The sequence below is a fragment of the Tyto alba genome, unplaced genomic scaffold (assembly GCF_018691265.1).
Source record: "Tyto alba isolate M040663 unplaced genomic scaffold, T.alba_DEE_v4.0 Super-Scaffold_5, whole genome shotgun sequence".
Lineage (NCBI taxonomy): Eukaryota > Metazoa > Chordata > Aves > Strigiformes > Tytonidae > Tyto > Tyto alba.
Genome location: NW_024881326.1, coordinates 9,178,104 through 9,200,905, shown reverse-complemented (window position 1 = coordinate 9,200,905; position 22,802 = coordinate 9,178,104). Strand labels below are relative to the sequence as shown.

The window sequence follows — 22,802 nt, the reverse complement described above, 5'->3', positions numbered from 1 at the left end:
AAGGGTACAACCACTACTGATTTTCATGAGTCATACTGGGCTCCCACTTCAGTCACCACAAAGCTACTATGGGGACAGTTTGTTGGTCTCTATGTAGTGAAATCTCCAATGCTGTCGGGACCTGACAAATTATCTGGCACAGGAGTTATGCCAAAAGTTAAAAATACAAGAGAAAACCATGCTGCTTCAGTGACAATTGAGATGTCACTGAAAGCATCCATAGTTCTAAACCCTCATGACTGGCAGATATATCAGTTATGGCACCCACAGCACCGATTTGGTATGAGAGGAGGGCCTAGGAGACTTGCAGGTTGTTCTTACTCTTTTAAGGCTGATAACATCTCTAACATCTCCCTGTGCATATGATAGCAAAAATCTAATTTATTCAGTTTTCTGTGTGGCTGAAGCTCTCTTAAATAGCCTTTGTCTCTTGGAACTGAATATCTCAGTTGGTGTCTTCCTGCAGAGGCCACTTCCTTCTTTTCTCAAAATCATATCTGCACTGAGAAATTTATGGAACTTGTTTAAATGGTTATGGGTTCAGCTGGTCCAAGTAGCCTGATAACATGATAGGGCTGAAAGTTAAACAACAGCAAATAAGAGTCATGTTTTGTGCTGGATACTATGCAAGGGTTTTAAGAATAGAACATTATATTAATTTTGCCAGGACAATATATGTGATCTGATATACCATCAAAGCCTAATGGAATTAAAAAGGCCTTGAAGGAAAGCATTGACTCTGATAAATCACCATTATTAGGAGATTGATAGAATTTATTTATAGATAAATGATCCAATGCCTTCTTTTCCAGCTTTATTTCAACAGCTCCTAAACACAGTGGAAGGGAAATGGGTGGCAGAAAGCTCAAGCATAGAGCTTCATAAAAAATTAGTAATTTTGAAGCTGTAGCAATTAAACCAGATAAATCTTTTGCAGGTGATGTCAAAACATTGTGTCAAATCTTGCTTTGGCCAAACAGCTGCACAACAATGCATTTTCTAGCATCCCACTGACAGAACAGTTTATGAAATTCATACTGTTTTATTAGTATAATTTGCTTCACATCACAATCCTAGTTGGCATTAATGTAGCAACTTCCTACAAAGAGATTTCAGGCTGGAGGATATTAATTTAGGGGCACAGTACCCAATAGACAGATGCAAATAGAATGATTTAAAGCCTTTGCCCTTTAACTTCCCAAACAGGACACATAACAATATTCTTACAGAAATTATTGAAATCTTGATTGAAACCAAAGGCCCTAATTTAAAAACTAAGCAGCTGCATGTAATGCCAATGACAGTAACATCTGTGTAGATATTAGATCATTACTGGTTTTAACTGTGCAAAATTACAGACTTGTCTAAGGATTTTATAATAGATTGAGCGATCTCTGTCGATTATTGGTCAATCTGTTTATTCTGTGAATAAATGTTAACAGTAAGGCCTGATTTTACATCAACATAAATTCAAATGGGGCTTTTCAAACCTGGAGATTTGGTTTTGTAAACAGTCAGATGCTCTGTCATAGACTGTGAAAGATGATCCTAGAAACAGTTCATGGCTATGCTGCCAGCCACATAAGTCAATTATTACTGAACTGCTGTCTTCCCTTTAAATGTTACTGTATTCCAGTCATCTAACAGTGACACTTTGAAAGTCTGTAAAGCAAACAGGACACATGAATTACAAAGCATGTTAGAAAGGAGCCAAGGCTGACTGTCAGTAGAAAAGCAAGCTTGACAAATCAGACGGCTGATTCAGTTTTCTTTTCCTTCACTTAACTTTGGCCAGTCAAGGATAGGGAACCTCCTGGTTTATGTTTTTTAAGCAAAATAAGAATCCAAGTAGATGGCTTATGAAAGCAGTAATGGCAGTGTCTATAAAATATATACTATATAGGACTCTTTGAACTAATTTGAGGAACTAGATAAATGAAATGAAAACAAAATGTGTTTGGTCTCCAAAATAAACTATGTCAGGGGATTCAGTTCAATTCCTAGTGTTCAAGTCTCAACCAGCAGTTGACAGGAAGTCTTAACAGAAAGCAGATGACTTGCTGCTTCTTTTATCTCTTCCCCTTATTCCTCCTCCCACTCTTAAATCACCATAAAATATAAACTCGAGAAATCTTGTAAGTTCAGACAACACCTTGTTTTTTCTTTGCTGCCCAACTCTCCTCAACAGCACCCTCAGAAGTGTAATATCTAGCCATAGCAATCAAGAAACCCAAGACCACCAAAAGATCTAAGCTCCTAAAATCCCTACTGCCAGTTACTTGACTTCAAGTCAAAAATTTAGCCCTAGCTTTTCTGAGGTAACTGTAAGAGGTATGTCACCTGAGCTTAACCACGAATTTAATCATGGATAATGATATAGTTGGGGTTTCAGGTTATATGAAAGTCACAGCTTCAACATCCAATTTAAGGCGCAAAAAATTAGGATGTAACAACTAATACAAAACTGTCTAATATTGTATCTCCTATTAACCAGAAAAGGGGCAAACAGATCATCCTAAATCTCAAAGGAATCAAGTTAGAATCGAAAGGCAAATTGTTTGATGTATCCAGGGGTCAAAGGTATTGCTGTTGTTTTCTCATTACCTACTCTAATATGGAGTTTTTACTATAAAGTATCAGCTGTTTTCTTGCAGCACTATAAATTTTTGAATCACATTGTGAAGGAACGTGGATTAATTGCTGAGATTGAGAAAGTAATTTTCATTTTTGTGCTATTAGATTTACTTGAAAGTGAACTGCTGGATGGAGGGGGGGCTAAATTTGCTATATATTTCTTTAGAGGGGAAAAGCAGATACAGTGAGTGGAGGGTTTCTCAGCTGTGGCACCTGCAGGTTGGGTCCAACAGCAAAGAGCTGTTTTCTTTGTCTACTTACCTCCTTTTTCTTTTAGCTTCATCTCTATCATGTTTTCTGTAACTAGGGATTTATTTCCTCATTCTTTGTCCTTCATGTGAATTATTTTGCTGCCTGGGCAGTCAGCCAAACATTGTAACTGTAGAAGAAATCTTTCTTGATTTACTCCTACAGACTTTCATAAATATTCTTAGAAATGGCATGCTGCTTTATTGGACTTCTGAATTATTAACAGTTCTCAAGTTAAGATAATTCCTTGTTAATATTATTTTGACTTTGTTTTATGATTGCATCTGGTTGAGGATCGTGTTTACAGGTGCCATCCTGTCTAGTAGCTTCCTTATGAGTTGCAATAGATGTATTTCATCTTGGATAATGCATAATGCATAATTGTTCTCTTTTCCAAACGAGTAAAGCTCAACTTTTGAAAAAGCAGAACGAAAACCAAGGTTCTAGTTTCCAATTTTTTAAGCCTGGCAATTCTTTGGCTCCTTAGAAGCTGGCGCACTGCCCTGCCACAGGTCCTATCATATGGGAACTTTTCATCTTATCAGTCTCTGGAGACTGCCTAGCCCTCATCCTTTTTTCCTTTCTTCCATTATGTTTTCTTGTTTTTCTCTCATCCTGATTTCTTACCAGTCTCCTCACACACCCTCCCCACTGCCATTTCTTGTGCTGGCATATTCCTGCTTCCTTGTAGCCTTTGACATACCCTTGCCTTATCAGCTGAATATATTGTGCAGAAAGCTCCTGGTGTGGAAGTCTGTCAGCTATTTGTGCTGTTGCCAATGGAATTAAAATTGTATCTACAATTTGCCAGTGAATATCTCCAGATGAGTCACATCTTTGAGTAGATTGTATTAGCTAATGAATTCTGTCAAGGGCTACAAGTAGCTATGGCATTTAATAAATCACATTGCATGTAAGCCTAGCTTCTTAGTTGATACAAATTACCAGTCCTGTTAGCACTGGATGAAGATTTAGACCATTTAATTTTCAGTCCTTTTTTCATCTTTCTGCAGAAGTGAGAGCTTAAGATATGACTGAATTTTTCTTTTTTTTTTTTTTTAGCATTTCACTTGCAATGTAATCTTGATTAGTGAAAAACTATGGGGATTTTCAGTTCCAAGTCATAATATAATTTATCCCAATACAGACTCATCATATAATCTATCCTGATCTGCTATATAATTTCATAACCCTTGCTACAGTCAAGCTCATTGACTTGAGTTTGATTAGCATATATCTTCCAGAGGGGCACCTGGACTTAATTTAAAAATTAAAAATCTCCTGTTCCTCGGGGTTCATTTGTTCTGACAGTTAAATACTTTCACTTAGAAAACAAAAAAGACAAAAGAAATCCCAGCTCTCTCCTCTCTGACCAATATTTGTTTAGCTGAACTCCTCAGCCTTGTTTCTTGTTATGCCTCTCCTAGCTTGGCTGAAGAGTCTTCCAGTACCTAATATTTCGTCTCCAAGAGGGTACATACATAACCTAATTAAGTGATCTCACAGTCTTTGAAATACCCTCAACTACTTTATGACAATTTTTTCTGAGCATTTAATCACTATCTGCACCACTTTCAACATTTTTCCTGATGCAAGAATGTTCTAAAGGTTGATGGGATTAAGTCCAGAATATGCAATTAATGTAGGCCTCAGCCTCTTTAAAATGGACTTATTTTTTTGCTTTTCTATATTGTGCACATTGATTCATATCTAGAGTAATAAGGAAGTGTATTGTACAGGCAGTTTCCACAATAATAAATCAGAACTAAACTCTTGAAATCATGTCCAAAGAAGACAGATTACTGATAATAATGTAGTTTAAAAGAATGCTGGGAGAAAAACTCTCTCCTTCTCCATGTTACTTTTGTATTCCATTGGGCATGAGTACAGCCTAAGGACAGAGCTAAAAAACACATGAAGACTGCTTTTAGTTCTCCAGGCAACTTCCTGGGTACTGCTGCATAAATAAATTAACCTAATTTTTTTCCATCTTTAAAATAACACTTTGAGATTTACTAGTAATTTGCTGGGCATAAGTTTAAACAAGCATTACGTATCAGTGCCCTAAAAATCAGCTGGACATTTAAACAAATATAGTGAGGTGAATGTTTCCAATATGAGCATACAAAGGAAAACCAGTCATAAAAAAGGTTGTTTGAGAGGGGTGCATTCCTAGGTGTTATTCCAGTGTGACTGAAAAGAAGAAAATTTGTCAAAGACTCATCCATTCCTACTTCTGACAACAGCCATATCACAAATTGCAGCAGAAACTAAGTGGCAACATAATAAACAAAATCTGCCTCCAGATCATCCGGGCTTGGCTTCACTATAGTTTGAAGAATGTCTGATATATATTCCTACTAACACATAGAACACAGTCTAAACTTACTGAAATGTGCGATAAAACACAAATGAACAGGTAACAAATAAGACATTTTGAACAGAATCAGAAGAGATTATCTAAGCCCATATTTTTAAAATAACCAAGCTCAGTGCTTAACTTTTGAAATGCAGTCATAAATTTAAAAGGAAACAACATGAGATAAACATTGAGGACAGGACTCTGGGGTTGTAAGAGAAGGATGTTCCTTGACGTTTCTCTGCAGCAAGCCTCCCAACAGAGACCGAATGTGAGCAGCCAGTGCACCTAGGCTTTCTGAAGCACAAAGTAAACACAAATTTAAGTCTACAAAGGTCCCGGAGAGAAATACTGTTCTTTACCACACAGTCTGATATATTGTATGGTGTTATTTTTCTCCAGTAAAGACTGCAGAATTGTACTAGTCCATCAAAAACCTTTTTAAACATAAGCCAAAAAAGGCCATACTGATTCCCCAAAACAAAGTTAACCAGTTTGGTTTTTTTTTTTTTTAATATATAATTGAAACATTTCTCGGTGAGTACCGGATTATGACAACCTTTAGTACAGCTGTTCCCTAAATACCCAGCCCACACCGCCATATGCCCCAAAGGCCGCTGCGGAGGTCCCGCTTTCGGCCCAGCTCCCCACAGGCAACTGCAGCGGGGAGAGGCCCGGGCCACCCCTTTCCTTCTCCCGGTGGGGAACGGCAGGCCCGCCAGCCACCACCCCGACCCTCCAGGCCTCGGGTAGGGCCCCAAACAAGCCTCGTTCCTGCGGGTGTGTGGCGGGGGTCTCCCCGCCCGCCGGGAGGGCTGGCAAGGGAGAGACGAGACGAGACGAGGGCCGGGCGCCGACTCGGGCAGGGAGGTGACGGGCCGGCCCATCTGCTGGCAGAGCGCCCGCCTTGCTTAGAGCGCATGAGCCAGCCGGCGGTGAGCGCATGCGCAACCCCAGCCCGTGAAGCCCGGTAAAGCGGGCTGCCCGTTTCCCGGCAGATGAACACCGTCGTAGGGGCCTGGCGGGCGGCGCGCATGCGCGGGCTGCCCGGTTCCGGCGGGGGCGGAGCGGCGACGAGGCCAGGGCAGGCTCCGGTGGTGGCGGCGCCATGCCTGCCTGGTAGATCGCGGCGGGGGCGGAGCGGCGGCGAGGCCAGGCTCCGGTGGCGGCGGCGCCATGCCTGCCTGGTAGAGCGCGGCGGGGGCGTAGGGTCGAGCCGCAATGAACCTGCGCGGCTTGTTCCAGGATTTCAACCCTAGGTGAGGGCGGCCCGTCACTTAACGGGAGGCCTCGGGCCGCGCCGTCTCGTCAGGGCTCATTGGGTGGGTTGCCGCCGGTCTGCGCGGTGGCGGGGCGGCACCCGGCCTGGTCCCGGCGGTTCTGTGCCCCAGCGCAGCGCTGCTGTTGGCCGGAGGCTCCCCTCCCCCGCGCCGGTAGCGGGACGCGGCCGGAAGCGGCGTCGCGGCGGGGCCCGAGCTGCCGCCAGGCCGAGGCGGAGCCGGGGGCGCGGGGGGGGAGCACCGCCGGGGCCGGCTCCTCTCGCTTCCCCGCGTTAGAGCCGCTCAGCGCGGCGAGTCGTCTGGGGCGGAAACCTGCTTCGGCATCGTTACCTGGGGCCGCGCTGGGGAGCGGCGCCGGCCCGGGCTGGAGCAGCGTCGAGGTGTGTGACCCCTCAGCGTTTCAACGGATCTCAGTGTCGGCGCGGCAGGCGGGAGCGCTCCGGTACCGGCGGCGCCGGGAGCGCTCCGCCCCCGCTGTTGCGGCCGGGTGCCTTCCGAACGGCCGTGGGTGCCGATGCGTGAGCCCCCTCGGCTGGGTCCCGATCTGGGCGGCTGTGAACGAGGCATCCGTCATCTGGTTTCCAGGCCCGGTGCCAGTCATCTTTTTTGCTTTATTATGTAACTTTCTCAAATTACTCCCGAGTCTCATTCTGGTTTTTGAATTTTGCAACTTGATGATTGGGGGTATAAAGCTTTATACGGGAAAACAGTTGCCTTCTGCTTCAGCACAAGCATTTATCTTATAGTTAAGGCTCATTCTTTGCAGGTATGAGGGCATGGTGTTTAACAGTTCTAGTCTAGACAAGAGTGGTTGATGGTGATTGTTCACTCTGGGCTCTCTTAACGTTAACAAGATCATAGTCCCTACAACTTGGGCTTCTGCTATCTTGCCAAGCAAGTATGGACACATGTAACTTTTTAAGGAAGCTGAGAGAATGAGTTTACTGGTTTTTTCTGTTACCAAGTATTTTAAGACCACAGAATAAAGGCCTGTAAGTCACTTGTGTAGGGTGGCATGAAATACTGAGAGTCCTGGAAAAATCTTGCTTGTAAAAGAGGCCCTACTTGATTGTAATTACTAAAAGCTGTGTTCAATTAGTTGTTCAGACAAACAGAAGGGTAACCAATGCTTCAGGAAATGCATTGTTGCAGAGAGGTTGAAATAAACATTTTAAATATGTGTGGTTGGAAGTAATGGAAAACTAGCAACAGAAGTTCCAGAAGCTTGTAAAGTTTTGTTATTGCTAAGAGATGCTTGCAGCATATTTGGATGCTGTCTACACGATGAATGAGCAAGCTGAATGTTGTGCAGATAACTTAATCTTGAATGTTTTGATGTTTACTGGAACACTCAGGGAGCAGTGGTATTTTACTACATGATGTTTTACTTCTGTATTTATTGAGGAGCCCAGCAAAGTACAAATTACACAAATGCTGAATGTTAGAAAAGTATGAATAGCCTAGGAAGCTGAGGGATCTCTTTTGTTGCTGTGAAGAGTGACTTTTATATTATCCTATCCCGAGGTAGTTTCATCAAGCATGAGAGGAGATGCTGGCACAATAACACTGCTTTTTCTTATTAAGGAGCAGCTGAAACACTTTTTCTGAATAGAGACAAAGCAGTTTGATATCCAAACGAGGCCATGTTGATCTAATGAATGTTTTATTATTTGATGAGAGTGAAAGTATGTAGTTTGAGTTGTGCTGTTGGAGTAAGGGTAGTATTCCTGACTTGCTGCTTTACTCTATAGCAAGTATTTTCTCTGTTCCTTAGGTTAGTGTTTTAAAATACATATAATTACTTCACTGAAGTGGTGTTGAAGCCTGTTTTATAAAGCAGCCTGTGATCCTCCTGTGAATGGGTGGGTGACTTTCCCTTCCTGTAGTCTGAGGAAATCATGCACTATGTAATTACTTTGTCTGATTTTTTGGTGGTACAAGCAATTGCTGTGCAACTGCTCTCAAGTGTTCTGGATACATTTATTCATTCTTAGGTTCACTAGTTTATAAGATATATCAACATAACTATTTTAAACTTGCAAGCACCATCCTCAGTATTCCAGTTAGAAACTCCACTCTGTACACTAACTTTGAGAATTTAACCTGTTATGGTTTGGGATTTTTTTCCCTATAATGTTGCTTTTTTTTTTTAACTGAATGTAAAAATTAAAAAATATCTCTGAAGTCTGTCTTATTACAATATGTAATAGCCTTTAATCTTTAGTTAAAGATAGTGTGGATAAAATTACATAAGTTATGTAACTTAAGTTTGAACATCAAAAACTATCTCGCTTGATTTGTATGAAAGAACACATTTTCTGAAAACACGTACAACTGGTATATTTCTGAGCCTCTAATAATGCAGCTCCTGACTGGATCATTGTGGGAGGGAACTATTTATAGATGTCCATTCATTAAGTTTGTCATGCAAGAATGCTTCTGATGTGTTCCCTTGAAGCAATGCTTTTATAAGTGAAAGAGATGACGTGCTGTATTTATGATGAAATATTTGACTCTTCAGAACTTACTTGATTCTTTGCAAAGAAGTTTGACACACATTTTCTGTTGGGAAGGATCATGATTAAATTTGAGCTATGACTGATTTTCTTGTTCTCTACTAAGCTCATGTTAAGTTGTCTGCCTTAATTTCTGACTCTGTTTTTTTGTTTGTTTAATAGCAAATTTCTTATATACGCCTGCCTGCTGCTTTTTTCTGTGTTGCTCTCTCTACGTCTGGATGACAAAATTCAATGGAGTTACTGGGCTGTATTTGCTCCAATATGGCTATGGAAGTTAATGGTGATTGTTGGTGCCTCAGTGGGAACAGGAGTATGGGCCCGAAACCCACAGTATCGGTAAGTTGAGGATATTTATTTTGCAAAACAGCGAGAACATAATGTGTTTCCCATAATGATTCGAATTAATAAACAGGTTTTTTAACAACATAAGATATAGCATCCGGGTTTGTTTTCAACATGTTTAAAATAATTACCATAACCTCTAGTGTGTATGAGCAGTTTTATGCAGCAGCTATGGATGTCTTACGCCTAGTTGCAACAGTTTATCACAAGCTTCAACAATATTGTCTTTGGGAAGCTAAAACTTCTCTGAGTAACTTTTTGCACTTTTCTGTTAGAACATTGGGAATTCTTTGCTTTAGTATAAGCCATATAGAAATATGCATCTTCATATGCACTAGGAATATACTGTATTCAATTGTAGTATTTTCTAAATCAGTTTCCTGAAATGTACAGATCAGCCTGAAGAATGATTTTTTTTTTTTTCTCCTTGGTGTGCGTATAACCTCACTGAACATATACGTGAATATTCAGTAATTCCTGAATATGCCATGAACATAGAGAAATTTTTCAGACTTTAGTTACAGTTTTGTAAGAAATATTCAAGTAGTTTAATACAGTAATATAGGCAAATGTGCAACATTTGCAAAGAAAGATGGTTGTGGGAACAAATTCTGTAAAATGCCTTTCATTTTTGTTGAAGTTGTTTAACATTGATATTTTAATTGTCAATCAAGGGTAAAATAACTATAAGACCTTCATATCATCAGAGTTTACTTTTTTGGTTATCAGTAAGATGTGAATTTGAACATGATAGGGGATAATAAAAACTACCTTAAATGAAGTGCAATAAAATCAATCCTCTCTTCTATCTATGGTGAATATTAAATGAAAAATTTTGTGCCCCGTTGTCATTCTGATATGCTATTTTGTGTGATTCTGGTCTTGCTTGCCCCTTCTAGTAATGGTCCTACTTGTGTAGGAAAAAATGTTTCTCTCTGTGTGCTGCTATTCTACAGGCATTTTTCTTTTTAGTAATAGGTAATAATCTGTTGCAACACACTGATTTCTGTGAATAAAAAAATTCTGGGGAAAGGTGTTGATTCAATGAAAGCTGGTGCAGGAAGCAAACAGATAATTTTAGATGTAGCTTATTTCCTAACAGCCTGTGTGATATCTGAGTGTTTACATAGTAGCAAAGAAATCCTGTTTTAATTGCACTACTGTGGAATGCTTAGAAAAATTTCAAGTTGTAAAAATCCCACTGCCCCCTTTGAGTAAGATACTTTAAATGTGCAGCTTTATGGGCAAGAAATCCTGTTACATCATTAGGAGTGTATTTTAATAGTGACTATTTGGGCATAATGTGTAGGTTTATTAAAAACAAGTGTTGATAGATGAAACTTTACAATTGTAAACAAAGTCTCCTGGGATGTTTGCAGGAAAGAGTGCTTTTGTATTGACAAGTAAACTGAATGCTTCCTTATACTCTCTTTAGAGCTGAAGGAGAAACCTGTGTGGAGTTCAAAGCTATGTTAATTGCTGTAGGCATCCACCTGCTTTTGCTGATGTTTGAAGTTCTGGTGTGTGACAGAATTGAAAGAGGAACCCATTTCTGGCTTCTGGTCTTCATGCCCTTATTCTTTGTATCTCCAGTGTCAGTTGCAGCATGTGTGTGGGGATTCCGACATGACAGGTCTCTGGAGGTAATGCTTCATTTGTTAGGGGTAAAATTTGTGGTGATGTGAGACTCTGTATCTATTCTGTTATCATCTCTCAGTAAAGCCTGACAGGGATAACTGCATCAGCTGAATTGCTTGCACTGACCTGCTAGAGTGAAAATTCAGGATCAGGAATAATATATTTTTTTCTAATCTCTTACAGTTTTGTTGGTGTGGTTTTTTTTTTTGTTGTTTTTTTTTTTTTTAACTACCAAATTGCACCATGTTTTAAACCTACCATTTTATTATTGTGTGTTAAAAGAACTCACCACAAACTCTGCAATATGGACTAATACTAGACACTAAAACAGAAATTGCTGAAGAAAATTGCATTGATACTAAGCACTGTCCTTAGGCAGAATTGAATTTCCAGAGCCCTAGATAATTAGGGTTGAAAATTTCTTACTATCCCAGTCTGTGTGCTTAATCTTTAATTTGAAAATACAGATGGTAGGCATAAGCCAGTAGCTTGTTATTTTCTGCCTCTATCTTCTTTCTTCTCCAATTCATTGCTTTTTGTTTTGGAAGAACTTCACAAGGATTCTCAGGATCTTCCCATGGTTGTGGCATTTTCAGTAAATTTAGAATTCTTATTGTATTGATATTTTTCAAGGATATTTTTTTGCTATGTCCCCAAACTGCCCCATGACAATTAACATTTATGATTTTTAGATGAAGTTCAGCTTTTTCATTTTTTTTAATTTCAAGAGACTATTTCTCTAACATTAGCATAAGCCAAGTTTATCTCCAGAGAGAAACATTTTTGCTTAGTGGATTGCTAGGATGGCTGATAAACTGATATCTTAAAATGATGATTTAAAAATATTGCAAATGGAATTTAATTTTACAGACTTCCATTCACAGTTAACCATTCCTAAAAGCAAAATTTGTGTAAAAGTATTTGCCTTCTACTGGATGATGCTTGATTAACTATTGATTTACAGATGAGTTCACAGCTGCAAAGTACTGGCAGAAAAAAATGGAATCCACTCACCCCTAAAAGGCAACAGCTGTCTCAAAATAAGTTACTCAGTGGAAGTGTCAGCTTTTACTGTTTTGTCATCTTCATTTACTGTGTTCTACTTTCCTTTCTTTTTACTCTGGGAAGATATAAGTATTTCCCTTTCATTTCATGGAAGCATAAGAGGGGCCCGTCTTTAATCCAGGATATTCATTTTTGGCATGAGTAATGAAAGTAGTTGTTTGTTATTTTCATAATTATTTAATCTAAAATATATTTGTCTGCTTGTTCCTATTCTGAAACTGATTAGGTGATCATTAAGTACATGGTGGGGTTTTGTCTACATATGGTGGGCTCAGGAAAAAAATTTCATTTATGTGTTATACTATTTTTATAGTCAATAAAGCACCATTTATTTAAGGCACATTGAATTCATTAAATTATGAACTTAGCCACTCCAAATATACTTGCGCTTGCAATATATAGATCAAATGTAATTTGATTCTAAAAATTATTTACAGTAATTGATCATATGATTTATTTTTCTCTCTATTTGCTCTTGTAATTTTCAGGTTTCTTGGTCTTATGCTTGAGTGTGGGCTTTTTTGGTGGTTAGTTTTTTTGAGAAAGCCAGTGGTAAAAAATTATTTTAAATCTAGTTTTCCACTCTCTTTAACCTTTACTTCAACAGTGGAGACTTCCATGCAGTCTCTGAAGTGCTGCCTGATGGACTTTTGACACCCTGTACTGTGAATTTCAAAGGCCTTTATCCAAGAGATTGTAGTAAACAATCATATGTTAGTGAAAAGCATATATGCGCGTTCTGGGAAATACTACATTTCAAAGATGCCCTACATAACTCTGTGGGTTTTTTAAACTGGAAAATGTTTCTAACTTAAGAGCTTCAGTTAGTCTTTTCAGATAATAATTCTCTGATCTTTGAAATTCCTACCCATGTAGGGCTGCCCATAAACTTTGGGAGGAATCTTGCCAAGTCTGTTTCATTGTTCTACTTTGTTCAAGCTAGACACAAACTTCATTTTTTTAAAAAAAGTATCATTTAGGGTTAGTTCTCCTAGTGGGAAGGAGAACACACAGAAAGCTTTCATTAACACTTTTAATGAGAAGTATTGCTTTTTTGTATAGCCTCATAACCTAAGTGTCTTCAGTGTAATTTCAAATATCTCTGTTATACAGATGAATGTATAATGTAAATTCATGTAAATGAATGAATCTGGATGTTATCTTCCAGTATTCAATGTATTTCCCCCCACCCCCCCCCCAGTAGATCTGGGACTGTTAAACTTTCTGTTTTCAGTCTGATTAGTTTGGCTTTTATTTCTCTAATCACTCTAAGTGTTGCAGGTAGTGATTTTCTTTTTTTTTTTTTTTTTAATACCAGGAAGGTCTTTCCTCAGGGGACAGCTGCTTCTACAGTTACTCTGTTGGGATCACAGCTTCCCAAATTTAGGGGTACTTAGTAATACCTAGTGTAAATGCAAATGATGTTCTGTATTGCAGTGATTAGCACGGAGTTAGAAAAGTCCTTTGACAGATTCTTCGCTCATCTTGGAAATGGCTTTATCACGCAAAGAGTTAACTAATGTTTTTTTCTTTTTCTAGCTGGAAATCTTGTGTTCAGTCAATATTCTACAGTTCATATTTATTGCACTCAGACTAGATGAGATCATCAGATGGCCATGGCTTGTATGTAACAAGTTCTGTTCTTATCCTTGGTTAAATGCTGAATTTCATAAAGATATTTATTATAGGGAACAGTTAATGTATGATCAGAGTCCACAATCACTTTTTTGCTTGCTTAACAAGCCTTCACGGAAGGTCTGGCATTTCATTCAGTGGTCATGGGAAACAAAGTCTCTTCTTTGGTCATTTCATCCTTTGGGGGAGAGTTGAACTACATTGAGTTAAGTTTAAATTCTTTCAGCTTGATGGGGCGTACAAAGCTGAGGAACGCCAAAGAGCTGATACTGCTCATAATGGTGCATATGATTTGTGAAACTTTTCTGCCAGAGATTATATTAGATTGCTGCCAGAGATTATATTAGATTTCTTTTCCTTGTTTAGACTTAATATGTAGACTTGCTTTATTTAAAAACCCCACACCTGAAAGAAATCAAACTGATAAGAATGTATCACTGTCAAGGGGGAGGAAAGCAGTTAATTTCTCTTTCTTTCAGGTTGTTTGTGTTCCACTGTGGATCTTGATGTCCTTTCTGTGTCTAGTAGTGCTCTATTACATTGTATGGTCTGTTCTCTTCTTGCGCTCTATGGATGTGATTGCTGAGCAGAGGAGGACACACATAACAATGGCTGTCAGCTGGATGACAATTGTAGTTCCACTGCTCACATTTGAGGTAGGAAAAGGCGTGACGAGTGTTAGGCATCTTGTTCTTTTTTCAGTGAGTGATGAAGTTGCTCTGTCTCTTTGAACTTACTAAAATGAGAACACTGCTTTTTGTTTTGGAATAAGACATTAGCAGCAGATATGAAAGAAAAACAAGAATCCTGTGTTTCTTTAAAGTTTTTTGAGTAAAATATGCATCACATTGGAACTGTAACTACGTGTTTCTGTGGAGACCATTTTTCTTCACAGTTATGTGAAGCTGAAGGTCTGAGATCAGCCTCTGTTTTCAGCAGCTTGAAAGTGGGTATTGCAATTAAACTGACACTGTATAATTTTTTTGCCATTTAGATCTTACTAGTACACAGACTGGATGGGCATAATTCTTTTTCTTTTATACCCATATTTGTTCCTCTCTGGCTTTCACTGATAACTTTAATGGCAACAACATTCGGACAAAAAGGAGGAAATCACTGTAAGTATTTAAAAATCATGGAAATAGATTGAAACTCAAGGCTTAAATGTAATTTATTAAGACTGTATTTTCAAAAAGGGCTTTTTTGTATATATTCTCTCATGGAAGAATTCAGATGTGTCTGTTACTATTGTTTTCAAGTCATTTTAGTAAGTTTTCAGTGTTTGTAGTGCCTCTTGCTTTTTTTTCTTACTCCTGTAAGAGCATGACTTCTGCTTGGGCTCAGCTTGAAATCTCAATGGGATTTTAATTGTAACTTAGCCTTTTACCCTTTCTTATTTCCATGGGTTTCATTCTCACGGGACATGACTGGATCTTTCCACTCTGGGTTCTGAAAATTAATTAGCATTTGTCCTAGTAGGCTGAACTAGTAGTCTCTTTCCTCTTTGGCCAAATAGTGTTCTCTGCTGTTTTGTTGTAACCTCAGTTGCCTGAGTGGCCACTGTAGATTTACCAGGATTTTGTCCCCATTATCACTAGTACTGCCCAAAGGAGCATTTGCACTTTCAGCCATCTCATGTTACTGAACCAGTTCAGATGAGTAGCTCTTCCCATCCGTGTTGCAGCTCATGTTCCTTGTTGACAAGGCAGTAAAATTCATTAGGATTTTTCAGAGTTGAATGAACCAGCTGTGATGTTTGTTATATAAACTCATTTCAGTTTTGGTCAGATTGTGAAGTACACTAAGAATTTCTTTCTTGGGTCATGACGAAGCTTATCTCTATATATTTAGTTTACTTTTATATTGTTATTGCATGGAAAATTTACTGGTGGTATTTATTTTTTTAAATGCATGCCCTTGATAATTTATGGCCAGGTTAGTCTTTGGGAAAGCCAAGTGTGTCCATTTTATCTTTTGTAGGGTTAATCAATACTTATGTAAATTTTTTTAAAAAGACAGTTCACCAAAGTGAACCTCAGAGCAAAATACAAGACAAACACACAGTGTGTACTGTTTTCTAATCTAGCACAGGTAGCACCAAGGATGAGGTACTCCTGGCATCGCATGATATTTGGCTAACAACAAAAGTATTTTGGGAATACTGAATACATACATTTACTAATCTGTGTGTGCTTATGCCATCACATTCTCTCTGGTATTGTAACTTATATGGATCAAACAGAAGTTGGCGTGAATGACTTCCCACGTGGCACTGATTGCTTTGATTTGAGATGCAAAGTCTTTTGTGTTATTTCTCTGTGTACTGATGTGACTTGGCAGTGCTTGACAAGTGAAGTGAAATGGATTCTTGCTGTGGTAGTATAACTGTAATTTATACATATGGATATACACATACAGACACGCACGTGCAGACATGTAGAGCCACGTAATGCATGTATATGTTCTGTATGTGTATCTGTATATGATCTGAACTGTAATGTTGTTGTATGATGGGTATAAATAACATACGGAGAAGCAGCACTAACAAATTTTATATTGTTCATATGGAGACAATTAAGAGAACTTAAGATTGCATAGTCTGCCTACTTAATTAATTCTGTTCTGCAGTAATGTGAAGTGATTTCTTTTTTTTTTTTTTTTTAGGGTGGTTTGGAATTCGCAAAGACTTTTGCCAGTTTCTGCTTGAAATTTTCCCATTCTTACGAGAATATGGCAATATTTCTTATGATCTTCATCATGAAGATAATGAGGAAACAGAAGAAACACCACTGCCTGAACCACCAAAAATTGCACCAATGTTTCGAAAAAAGACTGGAGTGGTCATTACACAGAGTCCTGGAAAATACGTGATTCCACCTCCCAAATTAAACATTGATATGCCAGATTAAGATGACGGTAGCATATTAAACTTGAACTGGGAATCAACAGACAAATGTATTTCATCTCATGCCTTGTCCCAATTACTTTAAAATAGGTATGGCTGAATCAGTGGCTTGGATTACACAAATTGGAGATCTTGAAGATAATCTGAGAGCTTTTCCCATAGATATGTGGTGGTCTTTCCTAACAGGTTGGCTACACATTTGCCTGTATAGTATTTATATGAACATTTTAGCAGTGTAATATATTGTTTAAAAGTCTTGTCCTGTACAGTATAAGTATTATCTAAAAGTATTTTTTTAAAAATCCTGTATGAAATGCCTGTGCTATTCCAGGTGTCTTTTAGGTCCTAAATATACACTTGATTTCCATGTCTGTTTTAAATCCTTTTTTGGGGATGCCTTAGTATACTATCTCTTACTACTTTTTCCTGTTCAGCCACAATCATTGTCTTAACCACAGAGGCACAGGAGTGTTGCATTTCTCAGGCAAGACTGGAAAGCTTTTGGTGGGGGGAAATAGAATGTACAGCGACTTACATGATGTTTTTGAGTTAGCTATGTAAATTTTCATGTAAGTATTTGAACATTTGCACTGGCTTGGAAATTAAGTGTTGCTTTTGTAGCTTTTCCAGTTTCATGTTTTAATTCTTGAGCAGCATGTACACCATTCTCCCATTAGACTGGCTATTTAATAAGCTGTTCCCTCTTGCATTGCGTGTGCAGTCTATGCCAGAAACACTAGTTGTAGGTTTTACAGCTGTTGGTTAGCTGGTATAAACATCATAGCTTGGTCTTCATTACCAACTTTGTAAGACTGTTGGTGTAAATGATTAAACTTTACAAGATAGGAACTCATTGGTGTTGGTATAGCATTTTCTTGTTTGAAGAAAAACCTCCTTTGGCAGATTCTGGGACTTTCATGTGCTTTGGAGAAATTTAGCTGAAAGCTATACTCCAGTAGTTTGTAACAGCATGTCAGATATTCCCACATCCTTGCAGCTGTTCTTTGTGCTTAGGTGAACCCACACTAAGTAGCTTAAATTCCATGGATCATGTTTCCTTAGTGTCAGCATACATTAAGAGCAAAGAGTCTATGGACACTTTTGCGTGTGTGAAACATGCACATCTGAAAAACTTAAGAGATGTGGTGCTTTCCTTCCTAACACTGCAGACCCCTCTATTCTTTCCTGTGGACCAGCTACTGGCTGGAACTCAGCACAGCAGCCCTATAATTACACTTAAAATTTCATTGCAGTTTTATTACTTGGCTTTTGAGTCTAAAAAAAAAATCTGTAAATGAAAAGCAGCAAGTACTATTGCCCCTGCTGTTTGATGTTGCTGGGAAACAGACACTGCTCTCTGATGTCACAGCAGCACAGCACGGGTGTCCTAGCAATGTCTGAGAATTCTCCCTTGGGACACTCAGTCAGTTGGTCACTGTCTTTCAGCTGGCTGTCTGGCAGGGTAGTCTAGCTGCTGGGGTTCAGCTGAAAAATATACTCGAACTGAGAAAAAAGAATTTAAAATGGAGCTTTCCTCATTGGAAACTTCATGTGATTCTGTTCCGGACAAGGAATTTGATTCGTCAGGCTTAACTGCTTCTGTCCATCCAGCGTGTGACAAAAGAGCAGCCAGTGATGCTGCCTCTGGCCCTCCAAGTGAAGAAGGGTCTTCACAAACTTTGACTCCGCAACCCTGCTCAAAAAGAGAGTGTCTGAACTCATCGGAGGAGAGCTCTAGCAAAGGCGATGTCTCTGCATGCTTCAGCTTTCTGAAGAAGCTCTGGGATGTTGTTGAAAGCGATCGGTTTGAGTCCATTTGGTGGGGTGACAACGGGCAGTGTGTTGTGATTCATGAAGAATTGTTTGAAGAGGAAGTACTAGCAAGGAGAGGACATCTGAGAATTTTTGGAAGTGAGAACATGAGAAGCTTCACTGATTGCCTCCAGCTGCATGGATTCACCAGAAAGCTGGGGGATTTTCCAAAATTGGGCTTGCACAGTGACTTGACAGCGGAAGAGGCAGCTAGGGAGGTATGTTGGATCCTCTATGTGCAAACTAACTCTCAGAATATTCTAGTGGGACAGGTTGCTGTTCCAATTAAGTAAGCCTTTACTACCTAGGAGATGAGAATGGTAGCAAATGTTCTGATGGTCACTTGTTTCTCAGCTTGTGTCCAGGAGTTTTTGAGGTAGCGCTTCTGAGTAGTAGAAATGCTGATAAAATACGTGCTGGTTCTTTCCAATTGCTTTGAACACATACAATGAAAACACAGTCCCTTCCTATCAGGACTTTTTTTTTTTTTTTTTTGATATTTGCTATGTCTTGCTGTACCAGATGTGCAGTTTGTTGGGTTTTTTTGCTGAAGGCCAAGAAGGTATGTGTCAGCATCATATGATTACCTACCTGTTCATTCCACACTGAAGTTACTGAAAAATAATGGTATTTGGGTTTCTAAATCCATTTGTATGCTTTTGAAAATCCTACACATCTCTGCTACCAAGCCGCAGAAACACAAAGCTGGTTACTACTTAGCAGGATTGTATAGCACTATTTTATTCTTTGAGTCTGAACTTCAGGTTTAGACCACCCCTGATAGTCTCTTTTTAACAGCCACATTTCTCTTTTGCAGTTCAAATTCTTAGCTCTAGTATCTTTGTGTTTTCCAGTCTCAAGGTGGTGGCAACTCTTTTCCTTTGCGTTTTTCAGTTTCACTTCTACTACAACCCAAATTTTAGAAGATACTTTCCATATTCGCTAAGGGAGTATAAGCAACGCTTTGACCCAAACAGTCAAACAGCGGCAGGAGTTTCACCAGACACAGATTATTTGCATGCACGCTGCCGGAAGAGAAAACCAGATGTTGAGGTTGTGTGGGAAACCACTTCCGAGGAGGAGAGCGGTCCGTTGGCAGCAGCTCCGAGGGAGAACACGTGCACCCCTGCGCCCAGGAAGACGGCACGCGCCAAGGGCCGCGCCAAGGGCCGCGCCAAGGCAGCTGCCCGCGCCAAGGCAGCTGCCCGAGCCAGACGTGCCTCTACATCTGCCCACACCTCTGCCCTGGCCCAGGCCGACCCTGCGGAGCAGTAGGCAGGGAGCAACTCCATCCTCTGGCCCCAGCACAGCAGCCCCGGCCCGGCCGGCACGCCGGGGGCTGCTGCCGCCTCACCAGGCCCCGCCGTGCCGGCCAGGCCCAACAGCCACTTTCCGCCAGGGCCGGCACCTCCCGCCTCTCCAGCCGTGCTGGCGGCAGCCCCTGCCCTGTCCAGGCCGAGGCCACCTCTGGGCCAACCCCCCCCCCACCCCTGCTGCCCCCCTGCACGTGTGGTCCCAACAGCGGCCCTGCAGGCAATGGGCTCGCCCTGGGACACGTTCCTAGGGAATAGAGTCTCTCTTATGTGTTCCAATAAACTGTTTCAATAAAAGCCTATGCCCGTTGTCCTGTCCTGTTTTTACAGCTGTGCCTATGCCTGGTCTTGGGCCTTACTCCACAAAGTTGAAAATATTTTAATTGTGAAGCAGGATGTGAATTACAAAAAACACTTGAAGTACCCAAATTAATGACTTATTTGTCACTCTTCACACTTGTCTTTGAAAATCTAATACTGAATTAAAAATTACTAATACTTTTCATCTTAAAAGAGAAATGTTAGAGTACTTCCTTTAATTTTGTACAAGCACCTTTTTTCTTGTAAAGGCCTTCCTACACAGGCTCTCAAGTCAGAGCTGCAGCCTGCTCCGCCCATCAGAGGCGCATGTACTATACCTGGGCTGTAAATGAGGTAAAGCTCCCAGAAAGGACTAGATTTTTATTTACAGACACAGGCTCTGTGGAAAAACCTCATCCAGCCAATCTTAGCTAATTTCTTGCTCAGTAATCCCACAACCGTAAGGAGAGGAGTAGGCTGTGAGACAAATGTTTTCTTGATGATGGCAGCCGGCTTTCAAGCACCATTTTGCTGAAAGGTCCTCCAAACTCCTCCTCCTTCATATAATGGGAAATGCACACAGATAGTATCGTATTTAGACACGTTTTAAATTGGCACACAATGCATCAACCATGTATTTAAAATAAGGGCATTTATAGTTATGTGTATGGGGAGAATGTAGTAAACCAATTAATAATTTCCAGTAATGGTCACAAAAATTGCTCTTCCGAGGCAAAATAAACAAGATGTAGTTTTTCAAATGTATTGGCTCTTTCAAATGGTTAGCTCTGGAAGGGAATCCAACTCACTGGTATTCAAGATGCTGACTTGTGAATTATAAGTTTGCATTTAGGTAGGAAAAAGAATAGCGAGGGGCAACACCTACGCTTCCGAAGGGATCAGTTCTTCAGGGATGTCCACCTGCCACACACCTCTTCTCCCTCTGGCGGGAATCGGTTCCAGGAGCCACCTTGGATTTGAAACAAGAGTCAAGTATTTCTGTTCTAGATTACTGAGGACAGCTCTGTTCTCCAGCTCCAGAATCTTTTCAGGAGGCAAGTTTTCTGGATATAGTGATGTCTCTCCAATGTCAATCAATCCTGCGTTATAAAATCAAAATATAAAATTAGATAGCTGTTTGATCTCCCAGAGAAAAGTTTTCCAAAAGTCAGCCTCCCAGAAGACATACAAGAGAGCTAATTTGTTACCAGAAGAGCACAGTATGAAGCCTGCACACTTCAAACCAGTGTCATTCACTGCAGAAGACAGCCTCTGTGACTGAACTGAGGTTGGTGAAGAACAGGTCAAGCATGCAGTTACAATACTGACAACTCAGTGATCTAGGATTCTGCTAAAAGAAGCCTGCATCTACGGAAATGCAGGTGCTACCAAAACTCCTGAGCTACACTTGGCCTTGAAACAGCTTCATTAAAAATAAAATTCTCTGTTCCTATCAGTACGCTATTGCATTAACATTTTAAAATCATTAAACTATATGAAAATTCCTGATGTCATAAAAGGGAATTTCTATATTGCTTAAAGAATAGAAACATTAAAAAAAAAACCTCAGAGCAGCTTTGATACTTACACCACAATTTAGTGTGCAATTTATGCCAAGGTTACAAGTCTGCATATTACGTAGTACCTAACAATTTTCCATTGGAACAGAAAAATTATTTCAGTATACGTGACAGAAATAATTTGTTGTGTAGGAATAGCTAAAGGTATTCAAATGAGAATGCAAAACAGATGCCATAACAAAAGATACCTACAAGAACGCAAAATGAGTGCTGGATAAAAACTTTGTAAGTATACAGTGCATCAACATCCATTGTATTTCACCATAATATAAGCAAAGGAACACCACTCCATCCTAGCATAGAACCAAGCTACTTCACTGCCCAAGTAACAACAGCAATGGGACATTTGTAGAATAGAAACAGGATTTATTTACGTAATATTCTAATATGATATGCAAAGCACTGCAACGTCATGACTTCGTTTGATGAGTATTGTAAAATGTTTTCAGCAAGAGTTCCTAAGCTCATAATGCAGTAAGTGTGGAATTGACATTTATTATCAGGAAATAAAATAATATGCAACCAATGTTATGCTATCTTAATGTCTGATGAGTTAGCACGAATCAATTTTATTTCTTGTAGAGACTTTCAGGTTGCAGTCTGAAGAGTTTAGCGAAGTGAGTGTATTTTAAAAACTGAAACCTGACTAAAATTCAATATTCTAAAGGTCAAAGATACTTCAAATTTCCAACACAATAAAAAAGAATAAATTTTATTTACATCTTTCCTCATGGGCCTCAGTTTACAGTGATAAGGAATCGAAATAGCCGCCCCAGTCACAACTCAGGCACCACCAATTCTCTAAAGTAAGTGTTAAAGCAATGTGATAACGAGCATAACCATGTAAAGCACGTGTATTAGACTGAACGTCAATGGATTGAAAACTTGTTTGGAAAATATAATCCAAGGTTCCTTACCTGCAATAACTCCTCTGCCAAATTTTTCCCCTTTATCCAACAAACCTTGCACTTCTTCTCGTGTCATACCAAACCTATCCAAAAGAATTGCTTTCCATGTTTCATCTTCCCAGTCCTTAATAGCTATATGAATAGCAATAGTACAGTTCTTGTACTTTGCTAGCAAAGGACGCCAGCGGGTCTCTACTGTCTTGACTTTGTTTAAAATTAATCCTGCATAGGGCTGTCGGAAGGAAAGGCAACCAAATTTCATC

The 22,802-nt window shown here is 39.7% G+C and overlaps 3 protein-coding genes across 6 annotated transcripts in view; 2 read left to right on the top strand and 1 right to left on the bottom strand.

Moving 5' to 3' along the window:
• Window positions 1-6,220: 6,220 nt before the first annotated feature.
• Window positions 6,221-22,802, top strand: part of TMEM185A (transmembrane protein 185A) — a 35,575-nt gene continuing 18,993 nt past the window's right edge. Inside the window, exons 1-7 of one of the 4 annotated variants that reach the window (XM_042807459.1) lie at window positions 6,222-6,501; window positions 9,201-9,377; window positions 10,819-11,026; window positions 13,626-13,709; window positions 14,312-14,377; window positions 14,716-14,839; window positions 16,386-17,479. In XM_042807459.1, the coding sequence (XP_042663393.1) occupies window positions 6,464-6,501; window positions 9,201-9,377; window positions 10,819-11,026; window positions 13,626-13,709; window positions 14,312-14,377; window positions 14,716-14,839; window positions 16,386-16,630 (942 nt within the window). In that variant the 5' untranslated portion in view covers window positions 6,222-6,463 and the 3' untranslated portion in view covers window positions 16,631-17,479. Of the gene's footprint in view, window positions 6,502-9,200; window positions 9,378-10,818; window positions 11,027-13,625; window positions 13,710-14,200; window positions 14,378-14,715; window positions 14,840-16,385; window positions 17,480-22,802 lie in introns of those variants that run through there. The other 3 variants (XM_042807458.1, XM_042807457.1, XM_042807460.1) reach the window with 3 other exon arrangements.
• On the top strand, window positions 17,589-20,053 carry LOC116962423 (heat shock transcription factor, Y-linked-like). The gene is made up of 2 exons (XM_032996136.2): window positions 17,589-18,656; window positions 19,333-20,053. Exons 1-2 carry the CDS (start codon window positions 18,150-18,152, stop codon window positions 19,711-19,713), a joined length of 888 nt encoding a protein of 295 aa, XP_032852027.2. The 5' UTR covers window positions 17,589-18,149; the 3' UTR covers window positions 19,714-20,053.
• On the bottom strand, window positions 20,656-22,801 carry LOC122154849 (EOLA-like protein). Its single transcript, XM_042807467.1, has 2 exons — window positions 22,549-22,801; window positions 20,656-21,151 (listed from the first exon to the last, which is right to left on the bottom strand). The coding sequence occupies exons 1-2, from the start codon at window positions 22,799-22,801 to the stop codon at window positions 20,934-20,936; spliced, it is 471 nt and encodes a 156-aa protein (XP_042663401.1). The 3' UTR covers window positions 20,656-20,933.

Bases quoted from the DNA above. Each gene is read 5' to 3' on its own strand.
- LOC116962423 (XM_032996136.2), top strand. From the start codon at position 18,150: ATGGAGCTTTCCTCATTGGAAACTTCATGTGATTCTGTTCCGGACAAG. The intron at 18,657-19,332 runs GTATGTTGGATC...TGCGTTTTTCAG, and splicing joins CGGAAGAGGCAGCTAGGGAG to TTTCACTTCTACTACAACCC.
- LOC122154849 (XM_042807467.1), bottom strand. From the start codon at position 22,801: ATGAAATTTGGTTGCCTTTCCTTCCGACAGCCCTATGCAGGATTAATT. The intron at 21,152-22,548 runs GTAAGGAACCTT...TTTATAACGCAG, and splicing joins TGGCAGAGGAGTTATTGCAG to GATTGATTGACATTGGAGAG.